Source organism: Coffea arabica, chromosome 2c (genome assembly GCF_036785885.1).
Source record: "Coffea arabica cultivar ET-39 chromosome 2c, Coffea Arabica ET-39 HiFi, whole genome shotgun sequence".
In the NCBI taxonomy this organism is placed as follows: domain Eukaryota; kingdom Viridiplantae; phylum Streptophyta; class Magnoliopsida; order Gentianales; family Rubiaceae; genus Coffea; species Coffea arabica.
The window spans coordinates 73,251,074-73,270,756 of NC_092312.1; the positions used below are offsets into that span (position 1 = coordinate 73,251,074).

At 40.9% G+C, this 19,683-nt stretch overlaps 2 protein-coding genes, 2 long non-coding RNA genes and 1 pseudogene across 4 annotated transcripts; 1 reads left to right on the forward strand and 4 right to left on the reverse strand.

Moving 5' to 3' along the window:
* Positions 1–475: 475 nt before the first annotated feature.
* On the reverse strand, positions 476–1,593 carry LOC113723769 (agamous-like MADS-box protein AGL80). Its single transcript, XM_027246745.2, has one exon. The coding sequence runs from the start codon at positions 1,358–1,360 to the stop codon at positions 581–583; it is 780 nt and encodes a 259-aa protein (XP_027102546.1). The 5' UTR covers positions 1,361–1,593; the 3' UTR covers positions 476–580.
* A 1,160-nt stretch (positions 1,594–2,753) lies between these two features.
* LOC113728332 (U6 spliceosomal RNA) lies at positions 2,754–2,845 on the reverse strand (annotated as a pseudogene).
* A 6,764-nt stretch (positions 2,846–9,609) lies between these two features.
* LOC140035785 (uncharacterized) lies at positions 9,610–10,605 on the forward strand. The gene is made up of 2 exons (XM_072077175.1): positions 9,610–9,971; positions 10,062–10,605. The coding sequence occupies exons 1-2, from the start codon at positions 9,610–9,612 to the stop codon at positions 10,603–10,605; spliced, it is 906 nt and encodes a 301-aa protein (XP_071933276.1).
* Positions 10,606–11,825: 1,220 nt separating this feature from the next.
* LOC140035428 (uncharacterized) lies at positions 11,826–16,408 on the reverse strand. The gene is made up of 2 exons (XR_011839647.1): positions 14,158–16,408; positions 11,826–13,085 (listed from the first exon to the last, which is right to left on the reverse strand). It is a non-coding gene; the product is annotated as an uncharacterized lncRNA (long non-coding RNA).
* A 1,027-nt stretch (positions 16,409–17,435) lies between these two features.
* On the reverse strand, positions 17,436–18,516 carry LOC140035427 (uncharacterized). Its single transcript, XR_011839646.1, has 2 exons — positions 17,849–18,516; positions 17,436–17,539 (listed from the first exon to the last, which is right to left on the reverse strand). It is a non-coding gene; the product is annotated as an uncharacterized lncRNA (long non-coding RNA).
* Positions 18,517–19,683: the final 1,167 nt, after the last annotated feature.

A 19,683-nucleotide genomic window follows, 5' to 3' on the forward strand; every position in this document is an offset into this window, starting at 1 on the left:
AGATTTGAAAGTTTAGTAGCAAAAAAGGATTTTTACACATTTTAGATTTCAGTGATGGAGAAAGCTTTATATTTTCTTTTTCTTATTCGTTTGGAGGAAATTATTGTCTAGGTGTAACAATTGCTTTTGGGTGAAATATAATTAAAGATTTTCATCAACGCCACGATATCTGAATTCATAACAATATATAGTGTACTTGTTTTCATTCTGCGATCTTCTTCACCAATTGAAAAACTCACACATACAACAATTGCTTCAAGCTGATTTTTTTTTTTAAATATAAATCTTCGGATGTTTTTGCTGCATTCTTTGGCATCATAGTCTGTGTCATCAACAAGATATAAAATGCATCTTGTTGTTGAGATGTGATTGGCTGAAAAGTAAGATGCAAGACTAGCATGTTTGGGCATCAGGACAGAGTTCTTGGCAAACGATTTGACGAAATAAAACCATATTACTAGAAATATACGAATATACACAGCTCAAAATTGATTGAATTAGCAAAAACACAAATTAAGGACGACAATGAACCACCAACCGGAGATGACACCCCCGCGGCAAACAGGAGAAAGATAATCTTTCAGGGAAAGAAGGCACTGGACCACATAGGATTATGATTGTCATGAAATTGCATCATCATCTCATCCCCATGACCAAAACCCATGTTTTCACCTGCAGGATTATTCATCCAATCCGTGAACCATTGAGGCCTGTGAACTGCTGCATCCATGGTCAGATCCACCGATGGCTTCTGCTCCTGTACTTGTACTCCTCCAGCTAGCATGTCATTAGCAGCCAGAGTCACAGGTGGATGTGCTGGTGGTTGTGCTGGCGGCGGGGGCGCTGTTGCTGCCTGAGGCTGTGAAATTTGCTGATGGTGAGGAGCCATTTTCTTGAGGGAATCAATTCTTTTGTAAATCTCCTTCAGATTCTGATCAATCAGCCACCCCAGATCATTCAAATCTGGCATGGACATGTTCTGCATCCCTTTTCCAGTCAAGCACTGGTACATCACCTCAGTCATCTCCTTCTCTCGATTATCCTTGTGCTGTTTCTTGAGTTGTTCGTTTGCCTTGGCTATCCTTTGCCTGATGAAGCTCTCTTGATTCACCATCTTCTTGCTTTGCTCCATTTCAGGCATTCTCTTGAACTGGGAAATTACACGTTGAACTCCCATGGTATTTGGCCAAACCTCAGGCTGAGATTCGTATGGACTATATATAATAGCACAGGCATCAATACCACAAAGGGTGCTGAGTTCACCCACCTTCTTCATCAGACCCTTCTTCCTTTTCTTGAATGTTGCTTTTCTTGCCGAATCATTAGTGATGAAAGCCAGTTTTACCTTCTTCCTAGTCATGGCTAAAGAAACTAAAGATGCAAACAAAGGGAAGAATATGGTATTTTGAAATATTTTTTGTATTGTTTCTAGTTCCAAATTGTGATTGCTATATATACAGATATTTCAGGTGTCAGAATTAATACTAAAGATTTTTTCAATTTGAACACATTGTATTGGAGACTCAGGCGATCTTAAGATTACGGTAAGTATGTTATGGCCATTTATTGCTGCCATGATACTAGTCCATTCTATCTACTGACTTTTGCACTACATTTCACTCGAGAGGATGAACTTTATATACATTTGTGAAATATGAGATTCTGTAAAGCTTGTGATTACAAAAGTCTTAATGCATTGAGGATATTTTCAGGTACTTTCAATTTTTGTAAAAGAAAAAACTAATTTTTTAGGGCATGAGAGCGCGTGGCCTCCCCTTGATTCCGTCTTTGCAAAATAGGTATATTTTTTTCCTTTATTACATGGTATCATACAAACAAAAATCCCACCAAAATATAAAAAGTAATCAATTAAGGATCCTAATCCTTTTCTTTTTCTTTTTAGGTAAGCGATTAAGAATGGCGCGTGTTAATTTACGCGATTATCTCAGCCAAAAACATGCTAGAAGCTTGCTTAAGGTCGACCTTGGCTTCTTGTAGTTTTTGAACGTTTCGACATACATGAAAGCAGCCACAAAACCTAAAAAAAACAATAATAATAATGAGTTTTATGCTTTAACCAGGAAAAGATTTAGTTGAGTATGAATGATTTTCAAATTGTATCTCCAGTCCAAGCTATTCTGGCTAGCTAGGTGTATCTTGACAATTTACTATGTCAGTTGTTCCATCGAAGGACAGCTTAGATAATAAAACTGAGATTCAAGATAGAATCGTAACAGCTATATGGTCTCATTATACACAATAAAAATTCACATATTTATACAGATATGGTAACAAGAAAAGATTATCAATAACTCCTCCAATGAACCTGGATATGACATACAAGGTACATGTTATTCATGTGACTAAACTTACGTTGGCATATCTGATGAATAAGAGCATGAACAATGATGTTTTGTTTGAGTTACAAAGTCTTCTCCTGTCGAATTTTTTTTCAATGTGTTAGTTTAATCAAATTGAATATATATATATATATATATATATATATATATATATATATATATATATAAGTGTCTACAAAGAACCAATATTTGCAGGAGTAACGTTTTATAGATGCATTCCATATTATGATACATACATTTTGGACCTCCCGCAATGCTGCGAAATTAATTTACCAAATTAAATAACGAGATTTAAACAATTTGTTGCCTTATTAAAGTGCTTCAATTATCTAAGCATCTCACTTTAACTTGGTGACCCTCTCTTTCTCTCTAACCTTTTTTTTTTTTTAACACAATAATTTGGATCATTTCTCGATTTGTTTGTGTCATGGCCATGCTAGTCTTCTCGATATTGTTCCAATTTTATCGGATGTCACTGAAAGGAGTTCGTGATTTTCAGCAAAATAATAAGTCTGTCAAAGCATTTTCCTGTCAATTTAGCGTACGTACGAGTATCGAAGCTACACATTTTGTGTTTCTTTTTGGTTGGTGAGCCTAAAAGAACAACATTTTTAAGTTTGGTGCCCAAAATAGCTCCCCTTTTCTTCTACACTAGCATCCACAAATTCGTCAATATTTATGAAATTCTAAGCTAGACCTATGCTCCTATGTGCAAGCCAGCTATTTTCCTGAGACAATCCATTTTCCTCAAAAAATTTTATGTTTTACGTGAACTTATTTTACAATCAATCTTTTGTTTTACATATATCAAATCGTTATAATACTTTTTATTTTTTTTTTACAAAAGTTTTAGAAAATAGTAATCTAAATGGGCTCTAAAATTGTAATGTTCTACCTATTGCCATTATAGATGGAGAATTATTTATGAAAACAGCCGTTTAAAGTGACTCTTTTCTTTTAATCTACACTTGGTTACCATAAGAAGCTCCTGGTAAAAGTTCAGTTGAGCATGCATGATTTTAGTTGATCAGTCCTGCCCACAAACATGTTCTGCGATGCTTTGTATCCACAAGAGGAGCCATTTCTTGAACGACTTAGGAGTTGATTCTCTTGTTTAAGATGGAATTGATTGTGTGATTCTGTGTTCAATTTACTTAATCATTCTTCTAATCAATCTTGATTTCCAACAGTTTGAGCATTTTATCGTTTCAGATATTAAAAAAAAAAAAATTGGTTCTCAATACTATGATTAATTGGGTTAATACCGCTCTATTTATTATCTGACCAAACTCAACAATGACTGACGTTTGTTTTCTAGTTTGAACTCAGTGGCCTGTCTTTTTTCCTTTCAATTGTCCTACAATTTTCCTGGACTTTCTTCATTGGTTTTGCGAGAATGATTAAAAATTTAATGATTGCCCACCAATTTCAAAAGCGGTTCAATGTCGGGGGAATTTTTCAGTTGCAATATCCCTTGGACTTTGGGTGTGATTGTGGGCTTGGTGAACGTAGCTTGTCTAAGATGAGACACAAGTAGAGACCAAGAAGCCTTCAGCCTTTAGGAAAACTGGATTGGATTTTTTTGAGCCAATGCTTAAGTGTACCCCGAATAGGAAAATTTTGAGTTCTATATCAGGGCTTAATTGGGCTATCAATCATACTAGCTTTCATTTTTTAGGGTATAACAAATTTTATCCTACACCGACTCGTACTTTATACTAGGGGAAGGGGGCATCTAAAGAGGTCAAAGGAAAAATCGGAGGAAACTGAACCACCACCGACTCAAACAAGTCAGTAAAGTAAAAGTTGTTTTGAGATTCCAATGCAAAAACAAGGCAAAAAAATGAAAAAGAAATTGTATTGATATGTTTCATTCTTTTTGTCATTTTTCTTTAGGTTATTCTTTGCTTTCAATAAAAAATTCAATTGCCAAATAATCCTAGAAGTGCTTTTGCTCCTCGAAACTTTCAATCTAAAGTGACCATTTAAGTATTTGAACAATTTTTACAAGAATCACTTTCTGAAGATGTCAAAAGAAACTAAAATGTCTAAAACGTACCCTTTGGTGTAGTTCGTTTTTTCTTTCTGGGCGAGGAAAGTCATTTTTCATCAAAAAATTTCTATATTTTTGATGAATACATTTTCCAATCATCTTTTTATCTCATATATATCAAATAGTTACAGTATATTTTTCTACACAAACTCCAAAAAATTGCAATCAAAATAGGACCTTGATTTTCTGTATAAACAAAGTATATGTATTTGTGTTTGTGTGTCATTTATATTTGTGCATGCATATTTCATGGCCAACAAATGTCGACATCTATGCTTAGTTCGTCGGAGCAGTGAACAGTATATTTTTCTATACAAACTCCAGAAAATTGCAATCAAAACAAGACCTTGATTTTCTATATAAACAAAGTATATGTATTTGTGTTTGTATGTTTATTTATATTTGTGCATACATATTTCATGGCCGACAATTGTTGATATCTGTGCTTAGTTCGTCGGAGCAGTGATCAAGTTAAAGGTGACACGATTATTGGAATATGTCACTTGCAATAAGCACAAATAAATTAAGCACCTTGATTTGTGTTTCTGTGACAAAAGAGCGGTCGCAGTCAATTACCGAGATCAATGATATAAACAAAGTCGAATCTTCAGCAAGAAGGTAGTTAATACATTTTTCAGTTAACTACTGATACAAGTAATGAAAGTTAGAAGTGTAAACGGGTCGAGTCAAATCGAATATTTTAATATAAAAATCCATTAAGTCATTTGAGGATGGCCATCTTGGATTTCTCCCAACCCGAGGTTAAATCACCGCGTCAGTTATGAGGTCAAGATGAGGCCCGAAATCCAGGATCCCTAATGACCTCGGATAGACCTCATCTCAGACCCTGTGTGACCTCAACCTATGTCCTTTAGGCAGCTCATCTCGGTTGCACGCGGATGATGTCAACCCCAAGGATTTTAAAATCGGGATCCTACCTAGGATTGTTTTTTGATTTGTAGGATCGGATGGTAGAATCGGTAGATCCTACAAAAAAATGTAATAAATTGTCATATTTATAATTTTTAAGTTTGCAATTCATAAATATAGTAACAAATAATTTAATTCATGTGCAATCAATATAATTATATTGTTAATTAAGGTTAATTCATTTCTAAAGGCTCTAAACCATATTAATTTATTATAATAAATACACAAAACACTAGCTCCATGTGATAACCTATAACAAAGATCATTTATTCACTTTAGTGAATTATATGACTCAAATTTAAAGATTCATCAAATTTTCTAGGTTTGGAATTGGGCTTAATTATTTACATGGATTTAAAGCACTCTGAATATAGTTTACAACGCAATAAACGACACTCAATTTCGAATTTTCTACACAAAGATATAGTCAAAATACTAAAATTGTTATTTAATTTATTGAAAATAATATAATCGTATCAGGATCGTAGGTTGGATCGTTCGCGATCCTAACAACTATGGTCAACCCGCCTGACACCCTATTTAGTGCTTTATCTGAAAAGCTGTGGAGACTCCGTCGAGAACGCCCAGTGCTTTCTGGGAAAAGACCTGGGCTATTACTACAGAAATAGAGCATCACTGTAATACATAGGTGGTGGGGCCCGGGTGTTTAAACCTTTTGTCCTTCCCTCCAAACTCACCCTATAAATACCCCTCTGCTCTCCCACGCAAGTAAGCACACTATTACATTGATACTGATCAGTACTCTCCATTTTCTCTCACTAAACTGGCTTGATCGTCGGAGTAATCCCAGGGGACAAAGCCCCGCCCTTCACTTCGGAGTACAAAACCTCACTTCTCGCAAGAGGGAGCTGAATTAGGTCAGCTCGGTTACCTAACCAGAAATCACCTCTTCAATTGGCACCGTCTGTGGGAATCGAGATTACTTCCAAAATGAGATCTACGTGCTCCAGGAGTAGGAAGGTTCCCTCAACTGGAGCTGAGCCAAGCTCAAATGCTCAGCAAGATCATATCTTAGAGGAGCAAGGATCCCCGAGGGCTCACCCCACAAACGAAGATGCCATTGCTCGGATGGCCTAATTTGTAGCTGACAACCCTAATATTTTTTAGAAACTCGGAAGGTATTTCAAAAAGCAGGGCAAGAAAAAAACCGAATCTTCTAAGAGAAGTCTACAAAGTCCCCTGAGATGCCTTCCGGGGAAGACTCCGACGATGGGCATCTTTCCCGGAGCACCTCAAAACGAGCCTCCTCCAAGGCAATCTCCAAGATTCCTCAATTTGCAGGGCATTTTTTCGAGATTTACTAGGAAGACGGATGGAGGATGCACATTGGCACCCTGAGAGGCTGGCAGCTGATTACATGAGGGCTCCACCCTTCACTGACGACATAAATAGGAAGAGGGTTCCCCCCAACTTTAAGTTTCCGGTGCTGCCACCTTACTACGGACGAGGTGATCCAGAGGATCACCTCCGAGCCTTCATCTCGGCATTTCGTCTGTTCTACGTCCTCGATGTCGTAATTTGCCGAGCTTTCCCCATCTTCCTGCAAAGGACTGTCCGAAAATGGTTTTGAAATTAGAACCTAGGAGCATCTCCTCGCTGGATGAACTAGTCGATCGATTCATCCACCACTTTGTGTCGTCTCAACCAGTGACGAAGATCTCGGCCTACCTGCTAAACATACAACAAACCTCGGGAGAGTTCCTGCGCTCGTACATGCAAAGGTTCCATAAGAAAAATGTGCAGATACCCGACCAGAATGAATAGGTGACCATAGCAGCTTTCACGAACAGGTTGATAACGGGCACCTTCAACACGGAGATAAATCGGGAGTACCCACGATCACTTTAGAAACTTTGGGAAATGATGGATCGAGAAATCCAGAGTGAAGATTTAAACCGCATGAAAAGAGAAGTCCAAGCAACCCGCGCAGGGCAAGAGCTTCAAAAGAAGAAAGAGTCTACCAAGATGATCAGGGCCCCAGCGGCCCGTTAAACCAATTTCGAGATCGCGCAGTGTATTTGAAAGGATCGCTAATGGGAGATTGTCGGTCTCTTATGCGGAGCTCACTCCTCTTAATACTACCAGGTCCCACATTCTAGCCGTCATGGAACAAAATCACCTCGATCGTACCTTTCCACAGATGCTCAGGAGGAGGGAGAAGAGGAACTCCAACCTCTACTGTATCTACCATAGGGACATCGGGCATGAAATCGAAAATTGTAGTTACTTGAAGAAGGAAATAGAGAACTTGATTAAACAAGGGTATCTGAGGCAGTTCATCCGCAAAGATGGAGACTTCAATCGGAGCATCTTCCGTCCCGACAACCGAAGTGAACCACGTCAGGATGACAGGCGGGAATAAAAGGATCAGGGCCGTGGTCCTGGTGACCACAGGGAGTCTAAAAGACCCCTGAGATGGATCCCTGAATTACGGCCCGAACATAGCCGAGGTGATTAACACGATCGCAGGTGATCCGACGGGAGGAGATAGGCAGAATTCCCGAAAGAGAACCTACCGCTAAGTTAGCTTGGACCCCCCCGAGCCTAACTCAAGACTCTCCGACGTGATCACCTATGGTCCAAGCAACCCCGTCCCTGCCGCCGCTAGTAACCACGAAACTCTCGTGATTGAAGTCCTAGCCAATAACTACCTTATCAAGAAAGTCTATGTAGATTCCGGCAACTCAGTAGATGTCCTATACTGCCGAACCTTTGAGAGCCTGAAACTGAAAAGATAACAACTCGCCCCCGTTAGGACTCCGTTAGTAGGGTTCGGGGTACACGTAGTCTACCCAGAGGAGATGGTCTCCCTGATAGTGACTATTGGTCGTCATCCCGCTGCCAGACTATTTCTGTTAGTTTTGCGATTGTCAGAGCGGATTCTCCCTACAATATGTTAATAGGACGGCCCACACTTAATGCCCTGAGGGCTGTATACTCCACCTAACACATGAGTTTCAAGTTTTCTACCCCGGTTGGGGTGGCCAATGTAAGTAGCGATGTGAGCGCGGTTAGAGAATGTTACCTCACTACCATACAAGCTGCAGTCTCTCCCCGAGCTGAATTAATGGCTGAGGGAAAAAGGTCGAACGTCTTCTTTATAGACTGCATCGGCTCTTAACAGGTAGAGGAGTCTCGTAGGCTTGACCCTGGAGACGAGGTGGAAGAGGTAACCTTAGATGAGGTGAGACCCGACCAAGTGATCCAAGTAGAGAAGAGTCTCTCCTCGCCTCTCAAAGAAGAAATGATCAGTCTGATAAAAGAGTACTGAGATATTTTCACTTGAACTGCCGATGAGGTGGTCGGAGTGCCTTCTGAGATTATGACCCACCGACTTAACGTCGACTCACAGGCCCGTTCTGTGAAGCAAAAACGAAGGCACTTCGGCACCGAGTGCAGTAAAGCCATTTCTGGAGAAGTCGACAAACTCTTGCCGGCCAAAATAATCCGGAAAGTCCAATACCCCACCTGACTGTCCAACTCTATCATGGTTAAGAAGGACTCGGTGGATGGAGAATGTGTGTAGATTTCACTGATCTCAACAAAGTCTACCTCAAAGACTATTACCCCTTACCGAGAATAGATGCCCTCGTCGATTCGGCCATGGGACATGAGATTTTCTGATTCGTAGACGCCTTCAAGGGATATCATCAAATAGGAATGAGTGAGGTGGATCAGGAGAAGACGGCGTTCTACACTGACCAAGGCGTCTATTGTTACACGACAATGCTTTTCGGATTAAAGAACGCTAGGACAACCTACCAAAGGGTCGTCAACCGTATCTATAAAGATCAGATCGACCGTAATATAGAGGCTTACATGGATGATATTCGACTAAAAAGCCAATCTACTTCGAGCTTCCTACCTGATATGAGAGAGGTGTTCGATATTCTCCAAAACGCTAAGATGATGTTAAATCCGAAGAAGTACGTTTTCGGTGTCACCTCGAAAAAATTCTTGGGATACCTAGTTTCCTGTCGAGGCATTGAGACTAACTCTAATAAAGTAAGAGCTATTCAGGACATGTCCCCGCCTCAAAATGTCCGAAATATCCAAACATTAAACGGCCGCCTAGCTGCCCAGAACAGCTTTTTATCTCAATCTGCTAAAAAGGCTTTACCCTTTTTCAAGGTGTTGAAGAAAGCCGATCAATTCACCTGGACCGAGAAATGTCAACAAGCTTTCGACTAGCTAAAGGGGTATTTGCACCACCTCCCCACCCTTGTTTCATCTCGTCCCGAGAAAATGTTATATCTTTATCTGGCTGCAGCAGTCGAGGCAGTCAGTGCAGTGCTAATCCGAGTTGAGAGAACTCAGGTGCTTGTCTATTATGCCAGTCGCGCCCTTCGCGGAACGAAAGTTCGTTACACCCGGGTGGAGAAGCTGGTACTGGGGTTAGTTCATACAGTCAGGCGGTTAAAGCCTTACTTCCTGACCCATCCCATCTCCGTCGGGACAGATCAACCTATTCGGCAGATACTGGTACAACTCGAGGCTTCCGGGGGCCTTACCAAGTGGGCTGTCGAGTTGGGAGAATATGATCTGTCATACGAATCCCGTACAGCCATCAAGGCTCAAGCACTTGCAGATTTTTTGGCCGAGCTCACGTTCTAAGTAAGCCAAAATGCCACTCTAGACATATCCGTGCCGCAGCACTGGATGTTGTATGTGGACAGTTCTTCTAACGGTGATGGCAGTGGAGCCGGACTGCTCCTAGAAGATCCTCATGGAGAGGTGTACTCATACGCCATCCGCTTTGATTTCTCTGCAACAAATAATGAAGCCGAGTACAAGGTCTTAATTACGGGTTTTCGGCTAGCCCGCAAATTTGGTGCTCGGCGGATCCAAGTCCCGAGCGACTCCCAACTCGTAGCGTGCCAAGTGCTTGATGAATATGAAGCCAAGGAAGAGGCCATACAACGGTACCTCTCTAAAGTCCATCAACTCACTGCACATTTTAAGTCTTTCGAAATTCAAAGAATACTACGATCGCAGAATAGGCGAGCCGACGTCTTATCTCGGCTAGCTTCCACTTCGTTTTCAACTCTCAGCAAGACAGTTCTAATAGAGGTACTGGCCGAGCCAGAATACCTGGAAGAGACAATCTATCCTGTGCATGCGGGTGACACATGGATGAGTTCACTCATCTCATTTTTGGGCCAGGAAATCTTTCCCGAAGACAGAGTCGAGGCCGAGAAGAACCCAACGCAAAACTGTTCGGTACGCACTTCGGAATGGTAAGCTGTATAAAAGGTCCTATTTTGGTCTATGGCTGCGATGCATTATACTCGAAGAAGGACGCCGTATCCTTCAAGAAATACACGAAGGCTTGTGTGGAACTCACGTTGGCAACCGGATGTTGGCAAAAAAGACACTACTCCTCGGGTATTTCTGGCCTACTGTCCGACAAGATGCTCAGAACCTTGTTCTTAGCTGCCCCTCATGCCAATGTCATGCTTTCGAACATCACCAACCTACTTACTTCATAGTCCCTATAACTTCACCCTGCCCTTCGAGTAATGGGGGACAGACATCATCGGTCCCTTTCCTAAAACTGTTGGAGGGTACGCCTTCCTCGTAACGGCGGTGGACTACTTCTCGAAATGGATCGAGGCCGAGCCGATGAGAAACATAACCAGCCAAACTGTCCAGAAATTCTTCTGGAAGTGCATAGTTTGCCGCTTCGGAATACCCCGAGTGATCGTCTTGGATAACGAGAAGCAGTTTGCTGACAATCGGTTGAAAAGTTGGTGCGAGAACCTGGGTATCAAACAGCATTTCACCTCGGTAGGTCATTTTCAAGCAAATGGTCAGGCTGAGAACTTTAATCAAACTCTCTTATATGGCATCAAGACCTGGTTACACCAAACTAGATCATCATGGGTAGAAGAACTCTCCAATGTCTTGTGGTCCTACCAAACCACGCCGAGGTCAGCTAAGCAGAAGACCCCCTTCTCCTTGACCTATGGGTCCAAAACGGTCGTCCCAACTGAAATCTTTACACCGAGCCCACGGCTGGCAGCATACGCGACCAAGGCGAACGAAGAAAAAGGGCAGCTAGACCTCAACCTCGTGGAAGAGAAAAGGGACGTAGCCACGATTCAGGTTGCTTCGTACAAGCACTCCCTGGCTAGTTACTACAATGCCCATGTTAAACACCGCCGCTTCAATTCAGGGGACTTGGTTCTAAGGAAGAATATAGTTAGCCGAGCCGAAACTCAAGAGAAGCTAGACCCAAAATGGAAAAGTCCTTACCGGGTTGTCAAATCCAGCCAAAGTGGCTACGGCAAACTAGCCTACCGAGATGGTTTTCTAATACCAAGGACTTGGCATACTGAGAACTTAAGATTGTATTATCCTTGAAGAAACTTAATGATATGTTTGCTGTGCCGTCACTTAGTTATTTTTTAATGCCTTGCCAATATCTTATTAAAAAATAAGGGAGACAGAAGTAGACGAAGTGAAACAGAAAGACAATTCTCATTAAAAGTTAACATTACAAGGAAATTAGTTTACAATATGAACCGAAATCAAGAAAAGCCTCTAAGCATTTCCCGTTTCGGTGTCACTAACACCTACTTCCTTCTCGGCATCCCCTCCGCCGACCTCACCCTCACTAGTAACATCCCCCTGGCCGCCATCACCCTCCTCGACGCCCTCTTCTCCCTCAAGCTCCTGGTCGACTTCGGACAGCCACTGGTTAAACTCATCTTGAACTTCAGCTAGGTTTTTATCTGCTTGGAGGCCTTCGGCCATCCGCTCACATAATTCCTTAGCATCCTCATTGTAATTATCTTTGTTCTTGAAGGATTCCAAATCCTCAAGAGTAAGGAGAGATGCCATTTCGTTTATCACCGAGGTGTAGCCGAACATAAATCCCGGCAAGGTTAGCTCGCCAAAGTCCTTGGTGAAAGCCTCGGATTTCCTGAAGGATTCCACAGCCGAGGCTCTAGCGCTCTCGAGCAACTGCTGGTGTGACTTCTTTTCCTCCTCGGACCTTTTCTGCTCTTCTTTTAAGGTTGATTTGAGGGAATTGATAGTGGCTTGATCCTCTTCCCTCTCGGTCGTGATTCGGTCACGTTCCGTCTAAAGGTGGGTCTTTTCGGATTTGGTGACGGCAAGTTACTTCTCCAACTTGGAGATTTTGTCTTGCAACTTGCCGAGCCCTGCTGTTTGAGCAGGTCGGAGTACCGCCTCGCCATCTCGGCTACAAACGCGGAAGAGGATACCGAAGAAACCATTAAACTCTGTACCAACTCAGGCGGAGTCAACTTTTTGGTGAACTCCACATCCCTCGGCAGTGTGGAGCATGTTATTAGCTCGTGGGCCGCGCGGGGGTTGGTGCACCGGTCGTTGACCGTGAGATCCCAGTCCGGGCACCAGTGACCTCCAGGGTGCCTCTTGTTATCCCCGACAAACAGAGGTGCTATATGGAAGCGGTGCCATAATGATGAACCGATGCGCGACCGAGGACTGAAATTGTTTACCTCGACCATGAGAGGGTACGGCGATTGTAACTCCTTGGGCAGCTACCCCCTCTGGCACAGACGAGGTGGACCCAACCATAGCCGTAGCCGAACTCTCGGCCACCGAGGTCTTCACGACGGGGCTTGGGGTAGTTTTCTTTTTTGGGGGCGCGGAGGTGTCCCCCGAAGCTTTTCTCTTCGGCCTTTTGGCCACGACTGTTGAGTCCGAGGTGATGATGTCAGATACTCTCACCACTGCACAAGAAACAAATATTATTATTTAGAATAGCCAAAGTAATGAGAAAGTTATGAAAGAAAATTTACAGGATTTTTTAAGTCTAATAAAGAATAATGGCGTCTTCTTGGGATCAATGATAGCTCGGCTAATCCCCCCATCGACCAGAATTGTCTCGGGGTAATCCTAACTATTGATCCGGACGCCCAGCCGCATTATCTTCTGAAAGTTCTTTTCGTCCAAATCCCCTAGGGAGGGGTCACTTTTGGCATTCACGGACCTCCACCAGAAACCCCACGGGAAGTCCCCAGCCGAGACGAAGATGAAGTCATGCTTCCAATTCTTAATCGAGGTGGGAGCATCGACCACGAGTTTCGGGATTGTGTTGTTTCGATTGCAGAAGTAAAACCATCCCTTGTCGCTCCCATGCCTCTTGATGGTGTAAAATCGGCGAAAGAGTTGGACCGTGGGGGTCACCTCTTATTCTCAGCAGAGCATTTCAAACCCCACCAAGATTCGGATCGCGTTCGGAACGAGTTGAGTGATCCGAACTGCAAAATACCGGAGTGCGTCTCGAAAAAACCTTATGGTAGGCATCCTAAACCCGGCCTCTAGTTGCTCCACATAGACAGCTACGGAGCCCATTGGGGGCTTCTCGGCTGACTGGCTCGGCCCAGGTGTCTCAATGCCATACCCCTCCCTAAAAGGGTACTTTCGCATTATCTGAGTGGCTTCGGCCAAATCGACCCAACTTCAGAAAGACGGAAGCTGCCCAAAATCTATTGCGGATGGGTTTCCGGAGACAACTGGCTCCACCACCCCCTCGTCATGAGGGATCTCAATTCCGAGTTTGTCATTATAAAGAGTCTCGGAATCCTCCTCGTTCGTCTCGGGAGACCCCTCTGCTTGAGGAGTCTCGACAGTTTCCTCCCCATGACTAGACGAAGCCTTTTCCCCGGAGTTAGACGTAGTCTTCTCTTCTGATGGGTCGAGGCCCTCTTCGGCTTAATAACTCAGTTTCACCATTTGTTTATACATTTTAGCTACTTTAGCCATATATGTAAGGATGAGATGAAGAAGGAAGATACTTACTGTTTACTAGTGTGAGTTGGGGTCAGATAAGACACTAGATCTCGACCGGAAAGATAGATCTTGGCGCCGGCTCGGAAACTTGCAATCGTTGGCTATAAAAGGGGAAATGGTGAAACGTAATACAGTGAAAATGTCCCCTATTTATAGAGGTTAGCGAAAATGCGAAGAGGCGGCAAGAATACGAAGAGGCGGCAACAATAAATTTCAAAAAGGCGTGCCCCTCTCTCCTCATTAATGAATGCCTCTTCACTGACACACTACCTGCATACACGCGTCCACTACTTTGCATCATTTCGGTCACCCATAACCATCCTGTCACCCACATCCCTCCATCTGACCTGTCCACGTGTTATGCTCCGTGACAGCCCGGCACGATTTGCAATAACTCATCCTCCTCACCTTAGGGGTGAGCAATCCCGACACGAAGAAGCCTCGGAACCTCATGAAGCTCAGTGCTCCCGAGGTTTGGGGGGTTTATTAAGAATGGTCATCTCGAATTTCTCCCAACCCGAGGTTAAATCACCTCATCAGTCATGAGGTCAAGATGAGACCCGAAATCCAAGATTCCTAATGACCTCGGATAGACCTCATCTCAGACCCTGTGTGACCTCAACCTATGTCCTTTAGGCAGCTCATCTCGGCTGCACGCGGATGATATCAAGCCGCCTGACACCCTATCTGAAAAGCTGCGGAGACTCTATCGGGAACGCCCTGTGCTTTCTGGGAAAAGGCCTAGGCTGTTACGACAGAAACAGAGCATCGCCATAATACACAGGTGGTGGGGCTCGGGTGTTTAAACCTCTTGTCCTTCCCTCCAGACTCACCCTATAAATACTCCTATGCTCTCCCACGCAAGTAAGCACACTGTTACATTGATACTGATCAGTACTCTCCATTTTCTCTTACTAAACTGATTTAATCGTCGGAGTGATCCTAGGGGACAAAGCCCCGCCTTTCACTTCGAAATATAAAACCTCACTTCTCGCAAGAGGGAGCTGAATTAGGTCAGCTCGGTTACCTAAGCAGAAATCACCTCTTCATTATTTTAATGAGTTTGAAATTGTACATAAGTTTGGTCTCTTTTTCTATTGAGCGATCAAACTCGAGTAACTTAAATCCTTTACTTTTAGATTTTAATTTTCTACTAATTGAGTCAAGTTCAAGCCAAATTTGAAAGTTAATCGAACACAAAATATTATTCGAATGTAATTTTAGTAGTTGTAAGTTCAAACAACATTTTTACTAAATCAAACTCGATTCAAGAAGAACTAAATAAATTGGTTCTCTTTTCAGCCCGAAATCAAAGCTCTTGCTCCTTGAACCTTGTTTAATGAGCCAACCGAGCCTGGCTGGGATCGAGGTGTGATCATTTAGGTGTCATCCGATCCGAGTTAAGCTGTCGATTTTTATGAGTTTGATTGCCAAATTTCAATAAAAGAACAAGAGAAGAAAAGAAAGCAAAGTCCTCAAGCACTACACGAAGATTAATCTGGAAATTGGGAGAACGGGAATTCCCCAGTGAGTGATTCGTGGTCAAATAACGCTATCACTAAGTAAAATTTTGGGGTAAGTGGCATCACTAAGTAAAGAAACGTCAACAATCATATTTCCCCCATCAGCTAGCAAAGCAAGAGCAAGAGTCAATTGGATAAGTGATAATTTTTCACCCAAAGAGGAAAAGTAGACCCTTAGTCATGGATTTATAGGTAATAATTATGAGGCAGTTTTCATTTTGGCAATTACTTGGTCATTTGTCAAATCTTATGTTGACATATATGCCCCACTCGAGAAACTCGTCGCACTACTTGTTGGGAGGGAAATAAAAAAATTATAGATCACCGGTTATACTGTTTGGATGAATCCTGGTGTAATGTAATGTTGACAAGGGCGTAACAATCATCAAACACGTATCAGCTTATTAGAATTTTACGTTTACACTTTGCAAGATTAACAAAACAAATCACATGAATCCAAATGTGGATTTACAAAGACACCAGAAATCAAATCATCAGCCATGACATAATAGACAATGACAAAGTTAATCACCAATTCCACTCCAATTCTCCCTACTGCAAATACAGAAAAGAAAAAGAAAATAGAAGGCACAAGAATGAAAAGATCACTAGACACATAGCAACATACAAACTAAAGGACCTATAACAGTACCATCCATCCATGATAATAGTAGTACTCCATATGCCCTTAAATTACATACAAAAGAAAATATTCCAAGGCCATCTTTGTATCCCACCTGTCAAAAGAGAATAAGAATAAGACGCTGGACCTGATCTAACCATTTTTGATAACATGAACGGTGACTTCGAAATATGACCCAAAAAAAAAAGAATATTTTCAAGATTAGAATTAATTTTCTTTCTTTTTACAAAATATGTACATGATCTTTCAATTGATGTAAAGCACGAATAGAGCAAGGTTCTAGAGCCAACATAATTGGAGAGCCAACATAATTGGTAAGAATAGACCACTTCTTCACAAAAGACAAAAGATCGTGTGTTCAAATTATGCTGCCGAAGACTTGTGTCGATGGGATGCAAGAAGAGCAGGATTCGAGAATGTGGTCTCCTAGACTATTCAAGCTAGAGAAAAGCTCCAAACACCATGAAAATTCATGATGAGGCGTTTGGTCCTTTGGCATAAATCAAAGTTGAGACATGAGAAATTATTTTGGGCCCAAAATTCTAACAATATGATTAAAAAAGTGGAAGGTATGAGTCACTAAACACTTCGGTGTAAGGTGGGACAAGACAATAACACATAACAATACGAAAGTAGACGAGAGAAGTTTATTTTCCCCTGTCCCCACCGTGCAATCCTAATCCCCTCCTAATTGTAGACTGAAAAATTAGTGTGATTGTTCTTATCCAAATGAGTCAACGAAAAAAAAAAAAAAAAAACAAGATTGCTACTACTACAGAAAAAAGGCATTTTCAAAATGGTAAAACTGCAAAAAGATTTGCCCTTTTGCAAATCACTCAAGAGTGATCTCCTCCGGATTTTGGTTTCTTTTCTCACTTCACCTATTTGATAAGGGGTTTCTCCACAAGGGATGGTCTCCATTTCACAAAAGATTGCAAAAAGGAGGAGCAATTACAGGTTTGCTAAGGTGCATTTAGTGGGAAATTCAAAGAATTAAATCTAGATTATGTGTATTAACCCGTGTTCATTGGCCGCCATTAGCAAAATACAACTCATATTAGTAGCAAGTGATCATTCTAATAACCAAAAAAAAAAAAAAAAAAAGTTAGTGTGAATTAATTACCGTCAGGAGAGTAGATCACTTCTTGGTGATGACCCAGATAGCATAAATGATCCCAGGCAGGTACCCAAGTATGGTCAGCAAAACAGAGATCCAGAATTCAGCCTGCTCCCACATATCATAACCGTCAAAATCTCACTAAAATTTCCTTTCTTTTTCACTCAAACGAAAAAAATAACTTTTTTTTGGCATGAATCAAAAAAACATAGTAACTTATTACGGTTCCGGGTCAGTGTTAGAAAAAAAAAAAACATGCATGAATCACAAGCCTTGGAACGCCAAAATCTAAAAGGGAAGAGATTATTCTAACCCCTTACTCCTTTACAGATTAACAAGAAATTTAAGATCTAAGCCAAAATTCTTCTTGCTTTTTTAACTTAAAGTGAAAGAAAATTTAAGGGGGTTAGCATATACCTTGCAGCCATATTTGAGGAAGACGCCGAGAGGAGGCAAGAGGATAGCAACAAGAATGTCTACACAAGTGGCTGTACCTTCATCTGCCATTTTCGCTCAAGAAAATCTCTTCTGGGACGGCTGATAGAACAAAAAGTGGCACTTAAAAGTACAAGTCTCGCTGCACAAGATTGAGAAGAAAACTTTGAAAGGACTCAAAAATGCTAAAAACACAAGAATCACACAGCGAAGTGGCAGAAACTGAAACGGGAGGCGTGGAGATTTATAGTACTACCAGTAAGAGGTGGCGGCAGAAAGACGCGTGTTTTATATTGATTGGACTCTTGATACAAAGGGTAAGACGGTTTAGGATGGGAAAATGGCCATTTGGTAATGTATTCTTGGCTTCTTATCTATCATTATGATTTCTTTATCTTTACAAAAGATCAATTTAAAACCTCTAACAAAAAATCACAAATTTCTAACAAAGTTAGTCACGACATCAACATGTGAATCATTAAGAAAATGACCATTTTAGTCCATTGGCTTTGAGGAATTTTTATTCCTCTACGTACTACCTCATACTAATTGAGGCGTGTATGTATTTTATTTTTCCATATTCTACTCTTTTTTTTCTTTTCCAAAGGTAGACTTATAGTGCAAGGAACTTACTCTATCAGGGTTTTCTAATTTCTCATTAAAAGTCTTACATTAACTTTATTTTGTGTGAAAATGAGAATATAAATTGTTGAAATGATAAGATTGGAAACAACCTTGAAAATAATGAACCAAAAAAAGTCATTTTTAACTTTGCACGTACTCCTCCCATGCATGTGACTAACCACATTTGAAATTTTCATTTTTCTATTAGAGGTCCTAGATTGGCATTTTCTATAAAGATAAAGGACTAAAACGATCACAATGATAGATAAGAGATTAAATTGGCCAAAACTTCAAAGACGAGGGACCAAAATAGCCATTTCTTTGATCAGCTATTTAACAATATGAGATTTATCTTTTAAAAGTGCTTAATCACTAAGTCACAGGTTTAAAGCATTAAATGCCTTTTTCATGTTCTAATGTTCCTTAGCAATGTGAATCATTATCAATTTATCATCACACATCATAATTTGGAAACAGCTCACTATCATTAAATGCGGGCCACGTGGCACGTTATGGATTCCTAAATTGGATCTTATCATATTTGACCCCACGCGTCCAGGAATCTGGAAACTGATGTTCACATTTCACATTAAAAAAAAAAAAAAAAAAAAAAAAAAAGCAAAAACCGCCTGTGACGGAATGGCCCCATGTTCCCATTTGAGCAAGCAAGCCATGTCTAACCGGGTCTATTGAGTATCTACTAAAATTTATCAATATATGTTTTTTTATCAATCTACTAAAAAAATTATCAATATATAATTTAAATGTTAATATTTTAAAAATATAAAATTAAATAGGGGAAATTTATAAATGTAAAGTAAGTTATTATTATTAGATTTTACATTCATATGATATGTTAGCTAAGATTTAAGTATTTTAACAATTGTCTATCTCTTCAAAAAAAAAAAAAATTTGTCTATTGACTATCTATTTAAAAAAACCCTAAATGTAACACCAAAATTTTTTTTTATTACATTATGTGAAACCGTTCTTATTTATGTGGACTAACTATCACCTTAAATAAAGAACTTAGTAATAACGAAAACAAATTATCAACAAAAGAAGTGATGCAAAATAGCAAATGTGAAGAGAAGAATTGAGGGTAGGGCTGCAAACGAGTCGAGTCGAGTTGAGTTTTGAGCTAATCGAGTCGAGTCTAGACTAAATTTTACCAAACTCGAGCTTGACTCGAA